At 51.2% G+C, this 23,407-nt stretch overlaps 1 protein-coding gene across 3 annotated transcripts; it reads left to right on the top strand.

Annotated features, from left to right (window-relative positions):
* The first annotated feature begins 1,921 nt into the window (after nucleotides 1-1,921).
* On the top strand, nucleotides 1,922-23,130 carry WDR45B (WD repeat domain 45B). Of its 3 annotated transcripts, none has more exons than XM_074344082.1 (10): nucleotides 1,922-2,139; nucleotides 6,039-6,113; nucleotides 14,493-14,594; nucleotides 16,166-16,253; nucleotides 17,114-17,208; nucleotides 19,354-19,544; nucleotides 20,052-20,137; nucleotides 20,969-21,070; nucleotides 21,543-21,664; nucleotides 22,044-23,130. In XM_074344082.1, exons 1-10 carry the CDS (start codon nucleotides 2,073-2,075, stop codon nucleotides 22,148-22,150), a joined length of 1,035 nt encoding a protein of 344 aa, XP_074200183.1. In that variant the 5' UTR covers nucleotides 1,922-2,072; the 3' UTR covers nucleotides 22,151-23,130. The 3 variants fall into 3 exon arrangements, with proteins under 3 accessions (XP_074200183.1, XP_074200181.1, XP_074200182.1); XM_074344080.1 differs by lacking the exon at nucleotides 1,922-2,139 and adding an exon at nucleotides 2,280-2,785; XM_074344081.1 differs by lacking the exon at nucleotides 1,922-2,139 and adding an exon at nucleotides 7,091-7,192 and having other exon boundaries at nucleotides 6,064-6,113.
* The last annotated feature ends 277 nt before the right edge of the window (nucleotides 23,131-23,407 follow it).

Here is a 23,407-nt window from a genome sequence, read left to right as displayed (position 1 = left end):
AGGGGTGCTCAGAGGTAGAAGGTGCAGGCCCCCCAGACCTGATGGTGGGCGCCTAGCCTCAGGGCTAAACCAGGCCCTCCCCTTCTATCTCTTTCCGTGGTTTAACTGGAGGTCTCCTATCAACGTCCCGGAAGGAACGGGATAAAGTTCCCAACCCCTTGTCCCGGAGCCCTTCCAAAAGCCTGGTGTCCAAGAGGCCTCATCACAGACAAAGGATACCTGGGGCCACCAGAAGCTGGATGAGGCAGGAAGGATCCCCCCAGAGCCCTGCCCACACCTGGATTTCAGACTCTGGCCTCCAGAACTGTGAGAGGCAAATTTCCACTGCTTTAAGCCCCCCAGTTTGTGGCCATACGTGGTGCCAGGACACTCTCACAACAAAGAAATGTTACACTTCGCAGTAGAAAGTGGTATTGCTAATCAAAGTGGCATTTCTGTAAAATAAAAAGAAACCCTAATATAGAATGTATTAAAGTGCAACTATGCATGTTTTCGTGGCGAGCACCCAGAAATCACAATTGAAACGTAAACTGAACCTTAGAGAAGCCGCTCTCAAAATTCATCATTTTCTTCTATGGCCTCACTGCTGGGAAAATCCACCCAAAATATAAACGGGAGCACCAAATTGTGTCCCAGCTGTTTGTAATTCTCTTTTCAAGCATCTAGATTCAAAATAAATTATGTACAGTTATGTCTTCAATTGCCCTGTGACAACTCCTGCAAAGCAGAATAATTTCCTAGACAGAGAGCTTCAACTGTGATGAGGAGTGATCCGGGCAAACACTGAATTTTGGAGAAAATGTTTATTACAGGCTTGATGATACTTGTTTTACCAAAGACACGGAGATGCAGAAGCTCCCCTTTCCCAGAGAAACCCTGTCATCTAAGCAGATGTGGATTTGAGAAGTGGGCCTGAATGAAGCTGCTTGTGCGGGGGAACCGGGGAGAGGCCCCGAGTCGTCGAGCAGTCGAGCTGTCGTGGGGGTGGGACCCTGTGCTCACTGTGTTCATCCCCTGCCCTGGACGTACATGGACTGCAGGTGTCTGGGTGGGAGGCGGAGGTAGGACGGGCACAGTGAAGGTGGAGACCAGAGGGCTCGCTGGGCAAGGAGCTCAGGGCCGGACGCTCCTGCCTCCGTGGCCGCTAGTGTTAGAACAGGACCGCATGCCGGCTCCTCCTTATCCGGTGACGGGCCTTGTCCCGGAGCTGTGTGTCCCGGCGGCTCTGTGTGTCCTCGCGGGAGAGTCTATACATTCATTTGACCCTCGGACAACGCAGGCGTTAGGTGCAACGACCCTCCACACAGTCACAAATCCTCGAGTAACTTATAGCTGCCGGCCCATCCGCCGGATCTGCTGTTCTGCAAACGCGGATCCAACCAACCACGGTCGTGCAGTCTGTGGCGTTTTCCATGAAAACACTCCGCTGCTGAGAGGCCCCGCGTTGTCCAGGGGCACCGGTACTCCCATTTGCCCACTTCTGTCCACTTTGCTGTTTTTGCCTACATTGTACTAGCGTATCTGTTAAAAACCCCATAATGCACTGTTGTTTTTACAGAGATACTGATGGATACTTTTACCAGTTAAAAATGAAAAGGCTCTTACATTTACTTTAATTTCCCTGATTTCTGGGAGGGCTCAGTTACCGTGGGCGTCTGGGTCCTGTCTGCTCCTGAGGGTCCCTTTGAATCGTCGCCGCCCTGGGGCTCAGTGTCCTGGGGGTCTGCTTCGTCCCCAGCAGGTGGTTCCCGCCCTCAGGCCCGCCCCGCCCCGCCCCGCCCCGCCCCGCCCCGCCCCGCCCCGCCCCGCCCCCGCAGACGAGGTCCCGCCCCCAGGCCAGGCCCCGCCCCAGGCCGCCCCGCCCCGTGGACGTGACGCTCTCGGCGCTCGCTCCCTGCCCTGCCGACCCCGGTGGATGCTCTCGGCGCTCCGCGGCTCCCTGGTTGCGCGCGCAGGCGGTGGGCCTCTTGCTTCCGGCCGCGGCGGCCTCGGCGCTGGCGAGACGGACCCCGGCGGCCGGCCTCCCCGAGCGGCATGCGGCGCTGAGGCGCGGCGAACCCCGCGGCGGCGCCATGAACCTCCTGCCCTGTAACCCGCACGGCAACGGGCTGCTCTACGCCGGCTTCAACCAGGACCACGGTGAGGAGAGCCCCCGGCGGCCCGGCCCTCCTGCCGCCGCCGCTCCGCGCGGGGTCCCGCCCCTCGGCCGGTCGCGCCCCGGGCGGCGTCCGCACCCGGGCCTGGCTGCTCGGAGCCCGCCCCGGCCCCCCGCTCCGGGCCGCGCTCCCGCCCGTCCGACGGGGAGGGTGTTTTCCGGGCGGCTGTCGGGCCTTTCCGGCTGGGTCGGGGTCTTAGCCCTCGTGGCGCCGCGCCCGCGCGCCCGGGACCGCGTCCGCCGAGGTCCTCGCCTTTTCTGTGGGCCTGGATGGAAAGCGTCGCCGGACGCACTCTCTCCTTGTGCCGAGTGGAAATTGAACTGTCCAGCACGCCGCTGGGGACAAGGCAGTTTTCGCGTTTCCGAGTCGGGCGGGACGCGGGGCCGCGCCCCACGTTCACCCGAGAAGGGGACTCGCGTCTCGGCTGCTCGACTTCGCTTTGGAAGCTGCGTGAAAGAGAACCCCAAAGGAGGAGCCGCAGGACCCGTGTTTGTGGGGGTGGTTTGGGGAGATTTTAGCAGAGCGGGAGCGGGTCGCTTTGGCTCTTGGGGTGCTCACTCCGAGGTTCTGACTGTGGCGTCCCAGGAGCCGAGGCGAGGCGGCCTTTTCATTCCGGGAGGAGCCCTGAGGTCAGGAAGGGTCCTTGGAGGGGCGGGGCTGGGCTGGGCTGGGGACCGCCAGCGCTTGGTCCCACTGCGGGGCCTGCGGGGTGCGCCTTGGGGGCCGGATGTTGGACCTCGGGCAGTGTGTGGCCGAAGACTTTGGCGCTTGATTTCCTGAGGAGGGCCAGTAGGTTTCTCTTCTTTTCTTTCTTTCTTTTTTTAAAACAAGTTTTGGTAAAATTGAGAACTCTTTAAGGAGTAAACAGCGATATAGCAACTCCTTAAGAAACGTGCTTTCAGTAGACGTGGCTGGTGATAGTAATGGAGGGGAGAGGCAACTCTGAAAAACACACACAGAAGCAAAAAGCTTATTGACTCCGGGGCCATTAAATGCAAAATCTTTTACATCTGCGTTAGTGCCAAACGAGGGACCTTTGTATTAAGTTTCAGCGTAAAAATTGAGTCACAGGATGATGCTAATTATTTTGGAAACCAGTGAAGTTTATAACGTCTTTATAAAGTTCCCATCAAAGATTATTTTAAAAGTACAGCTTTGGCTTTTAAATGGATATATTCCGTTGTCTGAAAACTCTGTTTTCACTTTCCTAAAGCCACGTTATTTCATTGCAACAAATAACAAGTAAAGCTTATAGTACTGTTGAAAAAAACATGCTTTTATACTTAAGCTTCTGGTTACTGTTAGGTTAATTTCCTATAATGTAAATTTATGCTCGATTGTTGAGTTTATTACATTTTGTTTTTACTTATACTGATTTTTAATTTTTACTTAGCATTTTTCACACTCTTGTTGCAACTTCAGGTTAAGAAATCATTTTTAAAAGAACATTTGCTCATAATTTTAAATTGTTCAAACTTTTGACTGGTTTTCTCCTAACGATAATGTGCATTACAATTTTCAAGATTCCTGCATGTTAATATGAACATTTCTGTCCTCGGGGTGCCTGCTTCTCTTTCTCTTCCCATGGGAGCCCCGAGTGTTTGATTACATACACCTTCCCTGTTCACTGGCTTGTCCTGCCTGGACCAAGCCTGGGGCCACAGGCTGACCCGGTGGGCAGGCTCTTCTGTGGTTCTGGAGTATGGGTGAGGAGTATTTGCATGTGGATTGCACGTGCTCACGTGGAAGGGTGCCCTTCAGTGATTCTGATGCTCTGTTGCCAGGCGGCTGCCCCAGGGGTGTGCTTGGCATCAGCTGCTGGGTTGGGACTTTTCTGTGGGAAAAACTTGTTCAGAGAGCAGGAACGGGAAGATTAGTGCCAGCTTCTGTGTGATAACCAAGTAAAGTCAATTGATCAATCCCTCCCACCAAATAGCGAGGATAATCCCCAGCCTCCGTGGAGAGTGGTTTCCAGTCTTCTGTTGTCTATAGGGCCCTTTCTTGTAGCTTTTGCGTGAAGTACAGTGTTCTTACATAAAGTGCATGTGTCCTGAGCACTCAGCCTGAGGAATTTTCCAACTGAACACATCTTCTATGGCACCCAGGTTAGGAACCAAACACCCACCATCCTGTGCCCCTTCCCGCCACCCCTCAATCTAACGTCCAACGACCTAGATTAGTTTTGCCTGTCTCTGTACTTTATTTCTGTTTCTTGCTTTTTTACTCTGTCATGTTTGTGAGATTTTTTCCATGTTGCTGAGCGTAACTGTAGGTCGCTGTCATTAATGTGATGTTTCTTTGTGACTGTGTCACCGTTCGTGTATCCATTCTACCATCGGTGTGCATCGGGTGGTTTCCAGTTTGGGGCTGTTCCGAGCATAGCGGTGCTTCCACGAGTGCTTGCAGTGTCTTCCCTGAACACAGATCTTTGTCCCTGGGGCAAGTGCGCCTAGGGCAGCACTGACAGCCTGCTGGCACGGACAGCTCCACTGGCTGCAGCACTTCACCTGCCTCCAGCAGGCCCATGCATCCCCGGGCCTCCGCACCCACCGCGCCCGTGGTATTTTCCGGCCTGTTGGCCGTTCTGGTGGATGCGCAGTGGGTCTCACTGTGGTGCCTGTGTGGCTGTGTCTGTGTTTTCCTGACTCAGTGTCTTTACTGACCGTTTGGATGCTCTCTTCTGTGAACCGTCCAGGTCTTTTTGCTTGTTTTTCTATTGGGCTCCTCTGTCCAGATTACGTGGTTCCAGTAAACAAAGAGGGAGTTACAGCCCAGAGTAAATTAGAGATAGTGAGTGACACCTCACTCTCCAGTGAGTGTCTGACTGCAGGCGCAAGTAAAGTGCACCTCAGAACCTGAGAGCTGATCGTGCAACAGTCTCCCCTCCTGGGGAAGCGGCCTGGTCGTTGTGGTCTAATAAGTAACTTGGACAAAAAATAGAAACATGCTTTTCACATTGGGAGGGTGGCTGATAGGATAGAGTAGTGTGGTCCCAACGCTGGAACGTGGATCGGGACCAGAGGAGAGACCCTGAGGGCGGCTTTGACAGTCAGACCTGTGGAGCGGTCGCGCTGTGAGGGGCCAGGCTCTGCAGCCTGTCCTGTGAAGATCGTTGGAGGGTTTGGTTTTTCTCCTTCCAGCTACAAGCCTCATTGAATCAGCACTTGGACATGGTGACATTTACGAAGATTAACGTGGTCTTGGTCACACTTAGGGAATGAAGTCCAGGTCACAGGACCATCTTGAAGTTTGAGTGTCTCCATCAGTTCCTAATGGTGCCTTCAACTGAACCATGAACAGTCTGTTGTGTGAACTGGGATGGTGACTCCTGTGCCAGGTTCAGGGAGTCAGGGTTAGTGACAAGGGGGAGTAAGGTCATAGAGACCTCAAGCTGCCTTCTGAAAGGCCATCCCGTTGTGGCCCGTTTCCCCTTCCCCACTGGGTGTGCCCACACCTTCTGGGGTTGCGTGCTTTGTGGCTGTCCTCCAGGAGATGGGGGCGTCCTTGTTTGTCGCTGCGCCTCTAGGACTTGGTACCTGACACAGCCCGGCAGAGATGTGTTGGGAACTGAGAGGCCTGTGTGAGCACCAGAGGCAGCACTGGAGGGAGATGCCAGGCGGCAGAGTGGCTGGTGCAGGTGGCTGGAGTTAGGGGTGGGGCAGAGCCTGGTGCCCCACAGGGCCTGGTGGGGGAGGTGGAGCCAGACTGCGAAGGCTCCTTTTGCTGGTATGCGCACAGCCTCTGACCCCAGTGTAGGGGAGTCGTTTGTGTGGTGGAGGGGCCGCTTCCTCTGGACCCCCTGCTTGTGCCGCTCAGGCCTGGGGAGCCCGTCGTCCAAGCTGAGAGCCCAGCGAGGTGCTTACCGTGTGTCTCTCACTTTAGGGTGCTTTGCGTGTGGGATGGAGAATGGATTCCGCGTGTATAACACCGACCCGCTAAAGGAGAAGGAGAAACAAGGTAAGAGAGACTGGAATTTCTGGGCTCCTCCCCTTTCCTGGTCCTCAGAATCTAAACTGTATCCTGCAGGTGGGGGGGCTGATTGTGAGATGTGAGTGGGGTTCGTGGCCCGCCGTCAACGCAGACAGGGCTGTCCTGGGGCCGGGGCACAGGGGTGGGTCAGCGGGCCCTCCCGTGAGGCTAGCCCTGCGGGCCCTGCGGAGGGGACATGCCCCCCTCCCGTCCAGTGTCAGCCTGGGGAGAGCGCTGGGAGGGCTTTAGCCATGCACATAGGACTCTGGCTCTTAAAATGACCCACGTTTAGAAAATACTATTCTTAGCAATACATTACAGTTGCTTATGTTGATGTATTTCAGTGTCTTAAATTATGTTTTCATGGATTACAAGTTTTCAATGCTGGAATCAGGAATTCTCTTGGTGAAATAAAATAATGGTGGTTATATTCCCATTTGACAGGAAAAACGTGTAATTTATGGGTAGAATCTTTGCAGTTACTTCTACTTCATATTTTTCTCAAGCTTTTAGTGTTTCCTGGTCCTTATCTGCCAACAGGTGAACAAATCTCATAGTCATAGACAATGAAAAACATCCTTTTTCTTCCTGCAGTTGTGCTTTGGTTTTTATTCAGTGTGCAGGCTGTCTTGTCTTGTCTTGTCTTGTCTTTCCTTTTCTTTTCTTTTCTTTTCTTTTTTACCCTTAATATGGATTTTATTCTGTTGATGAAGGCTGTATTTTCTGGTGCTGGAACTGTTTCTCCTCTGTAGGAGGAAGTCACTGAATGCTGGGCTCCCCCCTCAGGCCCCTTCCATTTTGACAACTAATACTCTACGTTGGGGATTTTCAGAATTGGTTTTTGGCAGTGGACCCCCTTTGCCAGGTCCAACCTCCCACACAACCGTGGTGTGTAAAACAGTGAGTGGTGCTTTATGTCTAGGGGTTTACTTTGTAAGCTGATGTCTGTAACTTTCATTTACCAGAGGAAGACAGAGTAGCCCAGTAGAGAGGGGCGCAGACTCTGCACCCACATTGTTTAGATCCCAGTCCTGCCCTGTCCCTGTCGGATTGCTGTGTAACCTTGGGTAAGTTCCTTACCTTCTCTTGGCCTCAGTTTCTTTATGTGTAGAAGTGAGGATGACAAATGTCTACGTCTTAAGGCTGCCCTAAAGATAGGTGAGTTAGGACACGTGAGGCACGCAGGTGGGAGCCTGGCAGACACCCCATTGGTGCGTCAGTGTTTCTCTACGAGGGTGGTCCGTGGGCTAGAGTCACCTCCCGTCAGTCTAGCCGGCTTCTACTCTTTATTTTGTTCTCGTGGCATAGTGAATTAAAACAACTCTGCTTTATACAGAAAAATAGTTACAAAATATTTTGAGAAAGGTTAACTTGCAAATTTCAGGATACTTTTTACTTAAATTGACCCAGAAACCTAGTAGTTACAGACTTAAGTTTCGTGGAATCATTAGTAGCATATTAACAACTGTTTCTTAATTAATGAAATGTTTTTGATAAACCTTGGACTTCCTAGAAAAATAAGTCACAGTGCTGTGTGTGTTCCCTTTCCCTGCTTAGCTGCACTGCGTCTGGGGCAGGCACTTGCGAGCTCCTGGTGAATTTGACAGGGACCCGACGGGGCCATGCGGTGCTTACTGGTGGTGCATTTAAGAACCTCCTGTGTGCACTTGCAGGTTAGCTGCTGCTGCATTTCTGGTTGCTGACTCAACAGAAGAAGATCGGCAGAAGACTTGACCTTGTTCCTTTTTTATCTTTGAGCTTGCTCTCCTGAGCAAGGAATGAACTGTGCCTGCGTTGTGGGTTCATTCCCAGGTCTGAGCTTGTGGGCTCATCTCTGGGGTGCCTGTGGCTGTGAGAAGGGGCCTTGGTGATGGGTGGTGAGCAGGTGCCTCATGTGGGTATGCCCACCACAGCATGCGAGCCGGCAGTGCCGGGAGTTGTCTTGGGCATTCTGGGCCTGCTTGGAGGTAGCTTTCTCCTTTGAGGTGTCCTGTGTCTTGTGCTCAGAGCAGCACGGCCCTGCTCGAGGAAGGCGTGGAGCCCTGGGAGCACAGCTGTGTGTCCGTGCAGGGTGCTGCGGGTCTGGGTGTAGACTCACACACACCCCCCCCAAGCAGCTACTAGAAGGGAGGGTCGCATCATAATCTGAACACAGATGTGTCAGGGAGATACATCTGGATAAAGTGCTATATCCAGCGGTTGCAGAAATAAAGGAGTACCTGTAAAAAGTCGGTTCTGCTCTTCGTTCAGAAGCACAACCTTCTGAATCCCGAAGGTGACTGGAGCTGCTATAGCCACGGCTTGGGGAGCTTGCAGGGCACCAGTAGGGGCAGCGGGGTCCAGAGGCGTCCCCTGGTCTTCAGCAGCACTCACCTTCCCCTCTGTGAGGCCAGTGCTCACGCTCAGGACGATGGCAGCCACGAGCGGGGGCAGAAGGACCCTGAGGCCCGGGGGGGACGCTGTGACAGGCGGGGCAGCAGGCAAGGCTCTCCTTCCCGGGCCTCTGGGTTCTGCGTGGGATGCGGTGGTGAGGAAGGTGGGTGCCAGGTGTCTGGAGCCTGTTTCGTGTCCTCCTCGATCTGTCTGCTGCGCGGCCCATGCGGCCAGGGGCGTCTGGAGAAGCAGACATTGTGGAGCATGCCCACCTGCAGCAACTCGCCCGCGGCCCTCTAAGGACCAGCCCTTGGGGCCTGGGGCGTGGAGGCTCTGGTGGCAACCTCAGGCCTCCCTTTGGGAGACCCTGCCTCTCCAGCAGCAGGAGGTGGGGGTCAGACACCCTCAGGTGCTGTGGAAGGTGCTCTCTGGGGTGGTGGCCGCTGTGGGGCTGGGGCTTAGACATGCTCCCTGACTCTCCTGGATGTGGGGTCTCCCTTTGACTGCTTCTGCTCTTCCCCAGAAAGCCTCATGTGCCCATTTCTCTGCCTCTTCGGTTGATGCTGAGAAAGGTGCTTTATTTTTTTTTCTTTCCAGAGTTAAATCTCAGAGACTGAAGGTGTTTACAGTGGTCAGACTGCTTGTTTGTCTTAACTCCTAACTCTCAACATCTTTGTAATCTTGATATTTATGTGTTTTTGAATTGCATCTGAGTCAGCCAGAAATAGGCACTAAGGTAAAACAAAATAGTTCTGATTTCATAAAATACTGGTTTTTCTCTTAGAAAGAGGCTTAGAGAAAAATTACAGACTGTATCATTTAAATTAAAACTTTTAAAAAACTTTAAAATGGAACATATTATGCTTTTAACAGAAAATTTAGGTGATTTCTTCATGTGAGGTACTTCAGCTTATGTTCTTCACACCCTGTCTGGTGGGTTCTCTGTCTGGGTCACATTTTGAGGCTGATGCCTGCTGGCCCGTCTTCATCCTCCTGTGAACGCGGTCACATCTCGCTAAGGGAGTGACTCACTGCTTTTAGAACCCGAGAAGACCTACGACGCTGACAAATCCAGCATTAATAAGTTTGAAGCCTCAGTGCTCACGTAGTGTTGTTTATAAAAGTATTAAATGTTCTCCTTTGGCTGGATCGTATTTAAAGAATATGTGATTACCTTTTGGTATGATTCACAGGTTTCTCTTAATAGATTTGATTCTAGAACTTACTGAACCTGCAATGAGGAAATAGTTATACTCCTACTGGGTCCCACAATTCTTCGTCTTGCAAAACTGAAAGTCTGTCCCCATCAAACACTGACCCTTCCTCCCCTAGACCATGGCAACCACCATCCTACTTTCTGTCTCTGTGAATTTTTTTTTTAATTGAAGTACCGTCAGTTACAATGTGTTAATTTCTGGTGTACAGAACAATGTCCCAGTCATGCATATACATACCTATATTCGTTTTCGTATTGTTTTTCATTAAAGGTTATTACAAGATATTGAATGTAGTTCCCTGCGCTATACTGCAGAAACTTTTTTTTTTTAAATCGATTTTTATATATAGTGGCTAACATTTGTAAATCTCAAACTCCCAAATGTATCCCTTCCCACCCCCTTTTCCCTGGTAACCATAAGATTGTTTACTATTTTACTATGTCTGTGAGTCTATTTCTGTTTTGTGGATGAGTTCATAGTGTCTGGTTTTTTATTTTTGGATTCCACATATAAGTGATATATGATATTTTTCTTTCTCTTTCTGGCTTCATTTAGAATGACAATCTTTAGGTCCATACCTGTTGCTGCAAATGGCATTGTTTTATCATTTTTATGGCTGAGTAGTATTCCACTGTATAAATATATCACATCTTCTTTATCCAGTCATCTGTCGATGGACATTTAGGTTGTTTCCGTTCCTTGGCTATTGTAAATAGTGCTGTTATGAACATTGGGGTGCATGTATCTTTTCGAATTAGAGTTCCCTCCAGATATATGCCCAGGAGTGGGATTGATGGATCATATGTTAAGTCTGTTTTTAGTTTTTTGAGGGAGCTCCATATTGTTTTACATAACAGCTTCACCAAGCTACATTCCCATCAGCAGTGTAGGAGGGTTCCCTTTTCTCCACAGCCTCTCCAGCATTTGTGGACTTTTGAATGACAGCCATTCTGGCGATACCTCATTGTAGTTTTGATTTGCATTTCTCTGATAATTAGTGATATTGAGCATTTTTCCATGTGCCTATTGGCCATTTGCTTGTCTTCATTGGAGAACTGCATTTAGGTCTTCTGCCCATTTTTGGATTGGGTTGTTTGTTTTTTTCTTATTAAGTTGCATGAGCTGTTTATATATTCTGGAATTAAGCCTTTGTCAGTCACATCATTTGCAAATATTTTCTCCCATTCAATAAGTTGTCATTTTGTTTTGCTTATGATTTCCTTTGCTGTGCAAAAGCTTATAAATTTAATTAGGTCCCATTTGTTTATTTTTGCTCTTATTTCCTTTGCCTGGGTAGACTGTCCTAGGAGAATATTTCTAAGATTTATGTCAGAGAATGTTTTGTCAATGTTTTCTTCTAGGAAGTTTATGGTATCTTGTCTTATATTTAAGTCTTTAAGCCATTTTGAGTTTATTTTTGTGTATGGTGTAAGGGAGTGTTGTAGCTTCATTGATTTACATGCTGCTGTCCAGTTTTCCTAACACCATTTGCTGAAGAGACTGTCTTTATTCCATTGTATATTCTTGCCTCCTTTGTCGAAGATTAGTTGACCATAGGTCTGTGGGTTTATTTCTGGGCTCTCTGTTCTGTTCCATTGATCCATATGTCTGTTTTTATGCCAATACCACACTGTTTTGATTACTGTAGCTCTGTAGTGTTGTCTGAATTCTGAGAGGGTTATTCTTCCAGCTTCATTCTTTTTCTTCAATATTGCTTTGGCAATTCTGGGTCTTTTGTGATTCCATATAAATTTTAGGATTATTTGTTCTAGTTCTATAAAAAATGTCCTGGGTAATTTGTCAGGGATTGTATTGTATCTGTAGATTACCATGAGCAGTATGGCCATTTTAACGATATTGATTCTTCCAATCCAGGAGCATGGGATATCTTTCCATTTCTGTAAGTCTTCTTTAGTTTCCTTAATCAGTGTTTTGTAGTTCTCCATGTATGTCTTTCACTTCTTTGGTCAGATTTGTTCCTATTTTATTGTTTTGGATGCAGTTTTAAAAGGGACTGCTTCTTTACTTTCTTTTCCTGTTCATTCATTGTTAGAGTAAAGAAATAAATTGACTTCTGTATGTTAATCTTGTACCTGCTGCCTTGCTGGATTCTTTTATCAGCTCTAGTGGTTTTTGTGTGGAGCTCTTAGGGTTTTCTACATATAGTATCATGTCATCTGCATTTAGTGACAGTTTTACCTCTTCTCTTCCAATTTGGATCCCTTTTATTTCTTTTTCTTGCCTGATTGTTGTGACTAGGGCTTCCAATACTGTTTTGAATAGAAGTGGTGAGAGTGGACATCTTGTCTTGTCTTGGGTTTTAGTGGGAAGGTTTTCAGTTTTTCACCATTGAGTACTATGCTGGCTGTAGGTTTGTTGTGAATGGCTTCTGTTATGTTAAGATGTGCTCCCTCTGTGCTCACTTTGAATTTTATCAAATGCTTTTTCTGCATCTGCTGAGATGATCACGTGGGTTTTGTCCTTTCTCTTGTGGATGTGGTGTATCACGTCGACTGATCTGTGTGCGTTGCACCACCCTTGTAACCCTGAATGAATGCAGCTTGATCCCGGTGTGTGATTTTTTTTTATGTGCTGTTGGATTCTGTTTGCTAATATTTTGTTGAGGATTTTTGTGTCTATGTTCATCAGTGATACTGGCCTGTAATTTTCTTTTTTGCTGGTGTCTTTGTCTGGTTTTGGTATCAGGGTGATGGTGGCTTCATAGAATGAGTTTGGGAGTATTCCCTCCTTTTCAATCTTTGGAAGAGTTTGAGAAGGACCAGTATGAGTTCTTTGTATGTTTGGTAGAATTCCCCAGTGAATTCACCATCTGATCCTGGACTTTTGTTTGCAGGGAGATTGTCTCTATGAATTTGACTCCTCCAGGGACCTCATATAAGTGGAGTCACACAGTATTTGTCCTTTTGTGATGGCTTACTGCACTTCATATAATGTCCTTAAGGTTCATCCATGTTGTTCCATGTGCCAGAATTTCCTTCTTTTTTAAGGCTGAATAATATTCCATCATGTGGATGGACCGTGTTTTGTTTACCCCTCAGTAGATGCTTGGATTGCTTCTACCCCTTTGGCTGTTGGGAGTAATGCTGCTGTACACATGCATGTGAAAATACTTCTTCACAACCTTTCTTTCAGTTCTTTTGAATATATACCAACAAGTGGGATTGCTGGTTCATGTGGGAGTTCTTGTTTTATTTTTTAATTTTTCGAGGAACTACCATACTGTCTCCAGTAGCGGCTGCACCAGCAATGCTTAAGGTTCCTATTTCTGCACATCTTTGCCAACGCTTGTTAGTTTCTGGGGATTTTTGTAGTGACTGTCATAATGGGTGTGGAAGGGTATCTCATTGGTTTTGATTTGCATTTCTGTTATATTATTGATGTGCATTTTTTCATAAGTGTCGGACACATACTGTCTTTAGAGAAATGTCTACTCAAATCCTTTGCCCGGTTTTTTAATCCAGATACTTGATTTTTCTGTTTTATTGTTGTTGGGTTGTAAGAGTTCATGTATTTTTGATATTAACCCCTTATCAGGTATAGGATTGCAAACACCTTCTTCCATTCTGTAGGTTGCCTTTGCACGTTAAGTCCTTAAATGCACCAGAGAGTTTAAGTCTCATGTAGTCCCCTTTGTTTTTCCTTTTGTTGCCTGTGCTTTTGACATCATGTCCAGGAAATCACTGCCAAGTCCCGTGTCATGAAGCTTTTCACCTTTGTTTTCTTCCAGGAGTTTTATAGTTTTGGGTCTTGCATGTAGGCCTTTAACCCATTTTGAGTTCATGTTTGTGCGGGGTAGGCCCCCTCTTGTGTGTGGGTGGAGAGCAGTCTTCCTGGCAGAGCTGCGACCTCTCCAGTTGTGAGCGTCCTCAAGGGAAAACCCGAGGCTCAGGGTTGACAGTGCTCGTCTCCCAGGCCTGGTGAGGGCCTTCAGGGGACAGGTGGCACCTCTGTAGGTGGAGGCGTGTCCTGCGCCTTGGGGTCTGGGACCCTGGGCCGGCGAGGGTCTGCAGCCACACAGGGAGCTGCGAGGGGTTAAGGACTGGATCATTGAGGTTGTGGGGCTTGGACGGGGGCTCGTCCTGTTACAGCGGAGTTCCTGGGGTGGCCAGTGCGTCAGGATGTCAGGTCGTTTCTGTGGATGACGCTCAGTGCAGCGTCTCCTCCAGTTTCCACCAGGCCTTGGAGCGTACATTTCTCCTGGAGCGGGCGGGGGACTCTGGGACCATCTTGCGCAGCCCTGATGAATGGGCAGAGGTCGAGCTTAGGCTAATCTGATTCTCGGAGGTTTTGGTTCCTCTCTTGCGCTTTGTTGTGCCCTCCCTACCCCAGAGCTCGCGGTCGTGACAGGTGGCTGGGGGCTCAGGGACGAGGGTGCTGGTCCTCTCCTGTCCTGTGCACCGCCAAGGCCCCGTGGACGTTTGAGGGCACGTGGGGTGTCCAGTGGGGAAGGTGTTTGCAGTGATAGAGGAACCTCAGCTTTTACATCAGAGCTTTGGCAGCCTTTCTGAGAGCTCACCAATTTGGGGCACCTTAAGATGTGGTTTAGCTGTTTCATACATTCTGCTGCGTTGCTGCTGAGGTGCTCCGGGTCCACACAGGACACAGGACACAGCCCTTGGTGACGGGGGCCGAGAAGTCCTAGCCAGTCCCCATCAGTTCCGACTGCTGATTAAAAATCACATGCTGACCATTATGTTTTTACTTTTTTCTTTTTTTAATTGTAAATATGCACCCTGATGTCTTGTTATCGTTGCAGAATTTCTGGAAGGAGGAGTTGGCCATATTGAAATGCTCTTTCGCTGCAACTATTTGGCTTTAGTTGGTGGAGGGAAAAAGCCCAAATACCCTCCGAACAAAGGTAAAGTAGTCATGCGTGTGGGCAGTCACGTCTTGAACTTCTCAGAATCTCTGAGTCTCTGTGATGTGTGAAGGACTAGTCACTGGGGAAGAAGCATCTGGAAAGAGAGGGTCTCTGGCGCTCCTGGGAGCAGAACTGCGGGACAAGGGTCCTCCTTCCCGTGGGCACGGAGCACGTGCCCTGCAGTTAGTGTTGGCTGCACACGTGGCACCCCGAGCCCCGATCCTGTTTTGTTCTGGGAGTTCTTCTGTGGTTGGTATCCTGGGTCGTGAGTTCAGTTTGAAGCAAGGTGTGGGGAGGCTCTTCTCCTTCAGAACACAGACAGGTCGTCACGTAGAACAAGCCACAGACTCACGGAAACACAACAAAGAACCACGTTGGCGCTGGGTTGAGGGGTGTTATTCTTGGTGTGCATGTGAGTCGCGAGCTCAAAGCGATGGCTTGTGTGAAGGGCATGGTCTTCTGAAGGGAAGGAGGAACAGACTCTTCACAGCTGTGTGAAGTAGGTACTGCTGGGGGAAGAGGAAGAAACCCAGGAAAGGGGGGAGCCCCAGGAGAGGTGCGGGTGGGCCCAGACCCCACGGACCTCGGTGCCAGCTGAGGGTGTGGTCGGGAAGAGTGCCATCGGGTCTAAGACACAGAGTGTATGGGTGGACATTCTAGTCCAGACTCCGAGTGTAAGGCTGAGGAGACACCGAGGTTGTTGGCAGGAAGGGAGCCGTGTTCGCTGAAAGAGGCTGGGGAGCGGAGCAAGTGTGCCTGTCGGGCAGATGCTGGAGAGAGGAGGGGTCGGGGTGGCCCTGGGACCAGTACAGCCCTGGGGGACTGCTGGGCACCCCAGTGACAGGTTCCACAGTGTTGGGGCAGTGGAGACCACCCTCTCTCGTGGTTTGGCGGGGAGAGAAGGCATGTGGTGAGGGAGGGCCCCCCACAAAGAGTGAAGATGAGAGTGAGCATGGCCTGCGTGGGCCTGTGCACGGGGAGCAGCCCGGGCAGCAGCGGGGACGGGGACTAGGCGGCCGGGGCCCGGCTGGCAGCTCTCAGTGGACCCTTGGGGTCGTGTGGATGTCCTGTGGGAGGTGGAGCTGGAGGCTGGAGGGCAGGAAGCCTGGCTGCTGTCCAGTCTTGCTAGCCTGGCCACACGGGCAGAGCCGTGGCTGTCAGTCCTGGAGAGGCCACCCAGAAGTGACACAGAGCACCATGCTGGGGCCGGGAATGAGGTGCCTGACTTGGGGATGTGCAGGGAGTCCTGCTGCTGGGTCAGTCCTTGTCTTGTGACTTCCAGTGACCACTGATCGTGGACGAGGTGGGGGGTGGGGAGCCTGGCCCGCCTGTGGCACTGATGGAGGAGGGGTTGCTGTTCCCCACCAAGGACTGGATAACCTCTGGGGTATCTTTCATCAGTAACATCTTATTCTCAGTAAAAAAAAATTCCAAGACGTGAAAGAGCCTCAGAAGCTCCACTGACTCAGGAGAAAGCTACTTACTAACCGAATATTTTGAGGAAACTTAAAGCTTTTCGTTGAGTGCAGTTTTTAAAGAACTTGGTCGTAAGTCCTCTGTTCTTTCAGTGATGATCTGGGATGACCTGAAGAAGAAGACCGTTATCGAGATAGAATTTTCCACAGAGGTCAAGGCTGCCAAACTGCGGCGAGATAGGTAGGTTTGGCATCTGATTTTTACAAGTGGAAGAGTTGCTTTCTCTGCAGATGGCCGAAATCATTTTACGTTGAAGGAAGAGACGTGTTCAGGAAGACGCTGTGTTAAAATGTGAGCCTAGTTCACGGCCAGAGGTGCAAGGGAGGCAGTGAGTTTCACTTGTATCTGGGGATGGCTCAGAGGTGAGCAGCTGGGGATAGCGCGGACCAGGGACTGAGTTTTGAACCTTGAACTGCCTCCCAAGTCCATGCACGCCCAAGTGCTGCCTCGTGTTTCAGTGTGAAGGGAAACTCGGGGACTCGCCCTGAGGTGGTGTTGCGGAACCTCAGCTGGTGAAGGAAGCGGGTCTCAGCCGCACCTTCATGGCGTGAGGACAGCATAGGCTTTTCATCGTATGTTGAGCAAAGCTTCATTCATTCGCATTTTAACTTGGTGTGATTCACATGTCATGCGTGGCTTTGGGCGGACAGTGCTGAGCACGGAGAGGTCCTTCCAAACGTCAGCACTTACGGGCTCGTGATAATGTGCGTCCTGCCACCAGCTCGGGGGTCTTCCACTCGCTCACACTTCTGGGTGACCGAGACGTGCTGGGGTGTGTCTGAGTGGAATTTCTGCCACCTGTTCTTCTCGGTCTCTCCCCGGGAGGGACATCTGACGAGAGGGCCCTCGCCCATGAGGGGCTCTCCATGCTGAGTGCCAGCCTCTCGCCCGCGCTGGTTGCCAGCCTGCTTCAGGAATGGTCCTCTGTGTGTGCTGGTTCAAGTGCTGCTAAGTCTTAAAGCGATGAGAACAAAACTCACAGACTGTGTGAGTTTCACTCTCGGGGAGAGAAGTTCTGACGGTGATTTTTTTCTCTGCAGAATCGTGGTGGTTTTGGACTCAATGATCAAGGTGTTTACATTCACACACAATCCCCACCAGCTGCACGTCTTTGAAACCTGCTATAACCCGAAAGGTAAGAAGTCAGAGGAGGGGGAGCTGGAAACTGGCCAGGTCTCGCAGGCCTGTCTTACGCCGCAGTGATGGGGCCTGGGGACGTGGCTTCACCCTTCGTCCCTCCCCCTCGTCCAGGTGAACCTCCCACCGCCGCACCCTACAGCCCGGCCTCCTCCGGGGGGTTCGAGACCTCGCCTCTTAGCAGAATCCGAGGGGCTCTCGGGGCTCTGTGGCGTGGCGCAGCCGCTCCAACTCTGCGGGACCCCGGGGCCTGTGCTTCATCAGGTTCTGGGGTGTTTTCTTCCCTTTCTCTGCTGGAGGGAGAACTGCCTGGGTGACCTTGGTACTCACTGCATCGTCTTAATTTTCCTCTTAGAGTTTGGGGGCCTTTTGTCTCGGTTTGTTGAGGGATAATTTACGTAGAACTCGCTCAGTCCAAGTACGCCACTTGATGACCTTTAGTCGTTGTGAAAGTGGTGTAGGTCCCAGCGCGGTCCCGTCACCCCGAAGAGCTGCTTCAGGCTGTGCACGCTTGCCTTTCCACGAGCGATGGTGTCGTTCTTCGATTCCGCCGCGGCTCTAGCGTGTGTCCGCCCTGCTGCGTAGCGTCCATCAACGCCCCGCAGGGCTGAGCCACGCCGGGCTTGGCTGCCGTGACGGGAGGCTGCTGTGCACGTTCTTGGACTAAGTCTTCGCGTGGATGTATGTTTTCAGTTTTCTCGGGTGACTACTGAGGAGTTCAGTTGCTGGGTCATCCTGTAATTAATTTTTAGATTCCACGCACAGCATTTGTCTTTCTTTGACTTGTTTCAGTTAGTGTAACGCCCGCAGGCCCATCCATGTTGTTGCAAATGGCAAAATTTCATTTTTCTGGGTGGCCGAGTAGAAGTCCGTTGTGTATGTCTCTGCTCTGTGTCTTGATTGGAGCGTTTAGTCCACTTACGTTAAAGTCATCACTGATACGTGTTCTTGCTGCCACGTTAATTGTTTGGGATTGTTTTCTTAGTTCTTTTTTGTTCCTTTCTTCCTTTGTTTTCTTGTGATTTGATGACTGCCTTTCATGTTACGTTTGGATTCCCTTCTCTCTGGTGTGTGTATCTATTACAGGTTTTTGGTTTGTGGTTACCATGAGGTTCACGTGTAGCAATCTGTATGTCAGTATTTTAAACTGCTGATCTCTTCATTGCAAACGCATTTTCACTCCCCTCTGCCCATAGTTCCTGTTTTTAACGTATTTTACATTGTTCTGTTTTGTGCTGCATCCTTTAACTACTTGCAGCACATGTCGATGATTTTACTGCTGTTCTTTTAGCCTTCGTGACTAGTGTTTCCATGGTCGACCTCATTGCCTGAACTGCAGATTCTGCCTTTATGGCTGAGCTTGTCCTTGAGCAGTTTTCACGTTTCTAGTCGTGGCCTTTAGAGAAGTTTCTTTACCATTTGTGTAAAAGTCTTTTTTTCTGCATAGAGTTACCTTGGTACCCTTTTTTTTTTTTTTAAATATATATCAAGTAAGTGTAAGATTTTTCCAGACTCTTTACTCTGTTCTGTGGTCTGTGTTCCTGTCCTTACCACCCTGACTTCTGGAACTTCAAGACAGTTCTTGAAATTAGGCAGTATGAGTCCTCTAAGCGTGTTCCTGTGTTACAGGAATTTTTCTGGCTATTCTAGGACCTTGTCTTTCTTGTAACTTTCAGCGTCAGCTTGTCTGTTTGCTCGAAACGCCTGCAGAGAGTTTAGTTGTGGCTGCACTGACTGGAGAGGATGCAGGTTCCGCCTGTCACAGGGCAGCTATGCACCGACCAGGTCTTTCTTTGGTTTTCCTTTGCCAGTTGCGAGAATGTCTTTCACACCTGCCATTAAACTATTCCTGCATATTTTGTGTTTTTATGTTACGGTTAATGGATTCAGTTTTAGATTTTACATTTTTGTATTCTCGGTGGCTGGCACCCCAGAGGTGGGACATTTGGTGAAGTTTATCCAGTAACAAGTTCAGCAAACATTTCTGATTATGATGCTATCTCCCAGGAGGAAGCGTGCCTGGCCCCAGCGCCCTGTCCAGTGACAGGGCTGTGGACAGTTCTGACGTGGTTGCAGGACCTGGAGGGCAGGCAGAGGCTCCAAGCCGTCCTGAGTCCCTGACAGGTGTCTCCTCTCTGCTCAGGCCTCTGTGTCCTGTGCCCGAACAGCAACAACTCCCTCCTGGCCTTCCCGGGCACGCACACAGGCCACGTGCAGCTCGTGGACCTGGCCAGCACTGAGAAGCCACCGGTGGACATTCCCGCCCACGAGGGCGTCCTGAGCTGCATTGCTCTTAACCTGCAGGGAACAAGGATCGCGACCGCATCTGAGAAAGTGAGTGGGCGCCCCCGCCCCGCCGGGGAGCGCCCCCACCCCTCTGGGAAGTGGCCGGGCTCCCGCGTGGACTCTCGGGGCTGAGAACCAGCCCCGCCCTGAAGATCCTGGGCCTGAGACTCATAGTTGGCACAGAGGGTCCAAAGTCACTTCACTTGGTTGCGCCTGTTTGGCACGTAACAGTGCTCCCTCTTCTCACCGGCTGTGCGAGTTACAGTTAAGATGCCATCTCCCTCCACAGTGAGTGAGCTGACAGCACCCGGGGCTCCGTGTCCGCCAGGGGCACGTGCGCCTGGGCCTGGGGTCTCCCCGACCCTGCCCTGGGCCTGCCCGGTGCTGTTGGCCGGCCGCAGAGCCCTGGTCCACTCGTGCTCACAGCAGAGTTTCAGATGATGTGGGTGACCTGGGAGAGGGTCGGATGGGCTAATGTTTTTGTGAATATAAGTCATTTCAAAAAACTAAAAGTTGTGAATCTTTGATAATGAAACACTTCACTGTTTTTCAAAGGGGACCCTTATAAGAATATTTGATACTTCATCAGGGCACTTAATCCAGGAACTGCGAAGAGGATCTCAAGCAGCAAACATTTATTGGTAAGAAGCACGTCGTTTTGCCCAGGAGGAGGCCTCTGCTCAGGCCTTGACGGGCCGTTGCGGCTGGGGGTCACCGCCTGTGAGGTGGGCGGGGCTGCTGTGCTGCCAGGGGTCGGGTTTCTAGCTCGCTTGTCACTGAGTTTGGCTTTTTATTAGGGGAACACACAAGGGCAGAGAGACTGTTAGGCTCACCACCATCCACCATCGTGCCTCAGCACTTGCCCGTGTGTGTGTTTGCTTTGTCTCCTCGCCGTCCCGGCTTCCTCTCTGTAGTGTTTTAAGGCAAACACTGGAGGCCTTGGTGGCGCATCTGTAATCACTCCTGTCTCCTGTGAGACTGAACCACTTGCTGTCAATGGTGGTTCCGCGCCCCACAGCGTCTGCAGCTCTGACAGGCCGGCCCTGCTCGGCAGGACCTCATGCTTTGCGTCTGTGGCCTTGGCACGTGTGGAGCTGCATTTGGGCCTGTGTGATAAAAATGTAATTAATTAGTACCTGGATTTGGTGATTGTGCCCAAGGGGCCCTGTGGTCTGTCTGCTCGCAGGCCCCTCAAACCAGCCTGTTGATGCCCCCCCTCCAGAGGGGCCGTGGTGGCTGGAGGGGAGTTTTTCTCACCTGAGTGGCATGCTGGGATGGCCTTGGGAATCCCAGCCGCGTCTGCCCCAAGGAGGGCCAGGCCCTGGCTTGGACCCTCTGGTTCCGTGGTGAACGCTGTCGGCTCGTCAAGGAGGCAGGTTCTTAAAGCTGCTGCCTGAGTGCGGGCCTGCTGAGGGCGTGGCTGGGCTCTTCTGCGTCCACCAGAGCCCGAGTTCCATCTGGTTTCTCTGCAGCATTAACTTCAATCAGGACGCTTCCCTCATCTGCGTGTCCAGTGACCACGGCACGGTGCACATTTTTGCAGCCGAAGACCCCAAAAGGAATAAGCAGTCTAGGTGGGTTTCCCAAACAAGGAGGGCTGAGCGTTGCCGGAGTGCTGGCCGATTCCACACGAGGCACTGTGGGGACCTCTCTCATGGTCATTCCTCTGATTTTCCGAAAACCAGTCCTTGGTGCTGGAACAGTGGCGTCATTACGTCCCCTGCCGTCAGCTCCTTGGAAAATGTCCGAAAAGGGTCGAGGCGCCTGCCCCCAGGATGGGCCTTGGTCCTGAACTCCCACCACTGCCCCCGTGCTTGCTGTCCAGGGAGTTACGTTGGTGGCAGGAGAGCCTGTGCCCTCCCGCTGCCCTTGGTGTCTAGTTGATTGTAAAGCCAGTCGTGATGGCTTAGCTTCCTTCATGAGAAAAATTAAAATTAAAAGGGAAAGTGGAATTTAAATCATGAATGCTAATGTTACATTAAAGAGGGCTGTGTCTTTAACTTTGTTTTGTGAATGTAATTCATTCTTTTCTTCTTGTTTTCCTAGTTTGGCGTCAGCCAGTTTCCTTCCAAAATACTTCAGTTCCAAGTGGAGTTTTTCCAAGTTTCAGGTTCCCTCAGGCTCTCCCTGCATCTGTGCCTTTGGAACAGAGCCAAATGCTGTCATTGGTAAGTGGTCCTTCTGGAGGGGAGTGGCCCCGATGTAGTCAGTGCGGCCCCAGCTCCACCAGCCGCTCTCCCTCTCCCCAGGGCCCACGGGTCCCTCTCAGGGTCTGCACGCTCCTGTCCTCAGGTGTCCCAGGCAGGCGTTGGGGCAGATCATTTGGTTTTTGAACTGATGACCAGAGAGGGTTCCCCCCTGCCACTCTGCCTTAGTGAGCACAGCACCCCCAGGACGGGGTGCTTGGTTCTGTGTGGCGGTAAGGATGGGGAGCCCGGCCACCCACAGGGCACCCGGAGCTGCTCAGCCTACGTGGAGCCGGTGCCGTTCAGCTCAGGCGGGCTGCAGGCTTTTAACCTTGAGTAAAACGGTATCCTTCTGTCCCAGCCATCTGTGCGGACGGCAGCTACTACAAATTCCTCTTCAACCCCAAGGGGGAGTGCATCCGGGACGTGTACGCGCAGTTCCTGGAGATGACGGATGACAAGCTGTGACGCTCCCTGGGCACCAAGCTCCCGGGCCGGTGCCGGGCTGGAAGACGGCCTGCGACCTTGGTCTCGAAGCCTCCCGTGGTCGTCTGTTTCCTGAGCCAGGCTTCCATCTCCAGGGTCAAAGAACCTTCTTAGGGCACCGTTGGACGCTCACGCCCAACGCTGGCTTTACCTTTAGTTCAGCCGTGACACTCGCTTCTGCGGCTCCACCGCTTCCCCCGCTGCAGCTGGGGCTTTGCACACACTTCAGGGCGCTGAGAAAGAGAGGGACGGAGCGCAGGTTGTCTGTGGCGCCAGATTGCATCCTTCGACTGAGTCTGTCGTGGGGAAGTGAAAACACGCGTAGGTTAGCTTGCGCTTTCTCGCGGATTTCAGTGGATGACAATCCCAGCGGCCTCAGAAGGGGGAGAGGATGGCCTCTTCCCGCCTGAGTGTGGAGAAAGGCAGAGAACCCAGGCCCGCACCTCCCGGGAGCACGTGCCCCCCCCAGGAGCAGAGCCACGCGCAGGCTTCACCAGTGGGGCCTGGAAGCAGGCGCCACTTAGGGTAGAGGCTGCGAAGGGAAGCGCTGGGCGTCTCCATGACCGGCGCCCGCTTTCTGTCGCGTCCGCCAGCCGCTCCCACTCCCCCTCCCGACGTCCGCACACTAACCTCCCGGGAGTGAAGGGCACACACTTTTCTTTAACGATTGGTGACTAGAGTAGGTAACGGGCTCTATGTTAGTGCTACCTGAGGTACATATTTAATTTTCTTAAATTCCTTTCAAACTTAATTTTGTGTTTTGATTTCAGGTTGCAAACGTTTAAAATCTGCAGCAGCAAGTTCTCGGTTTTGCCAGTTCCTTACTGTCATGTGATCAGCTAACTTTGTGGGTTTCAATGTAAAGTATGCATGTTACTTTTACGTGTATTTAATCATGAAATTTAATTTTGCACACTTATTTGTAATGTTTCTTTTAAATAAAAGTGACTAATTTTGTTGTACTCCGTACCCATCAAGGGAGAAGAATTGTATGTTACAAAACCAACCCGCTAGTTTTAGCCTCTCGTTGGACTGGAGGCTGCAGGCCCATTGCGCCTTCAGGCTGGACTGTCCAGGGCTGCATGGGGGTCAGGTGGACACTTCGCCCCTGGGGTGACAGCCTGGCTGGGGGAGCAGAGGGGAGAGGGATGTTCATTACCAGTTCCTGTTGTGCCTGATGGGGAAGAGCCGTCCCTTTGTGGGGACACCGGTGGTGTCGGGCCGCCCACCAGTGTCCAC

Source organism: Camelus bactrianus, chromosome 16 (assembly GCF_048773025.1).
Source record: "Camelus bactrianus isolate YW-2024 breed Bactrian camel chromosome 16, ASM4877302v1, whole genome shotgun sequence".
In the NCBI taxonomy this organism is placed as follows: domain Eukaryota; kingdom Metazoa; phylum Chordata; class Mammalia; order Artiodactyla; family Camelidae; genus Camelus; species Camelus bactrianus.
Note: the sequence above shows the minus strand (reverse complement) of the source record. Positions and strands in the feature narration are given on the sequence as shown.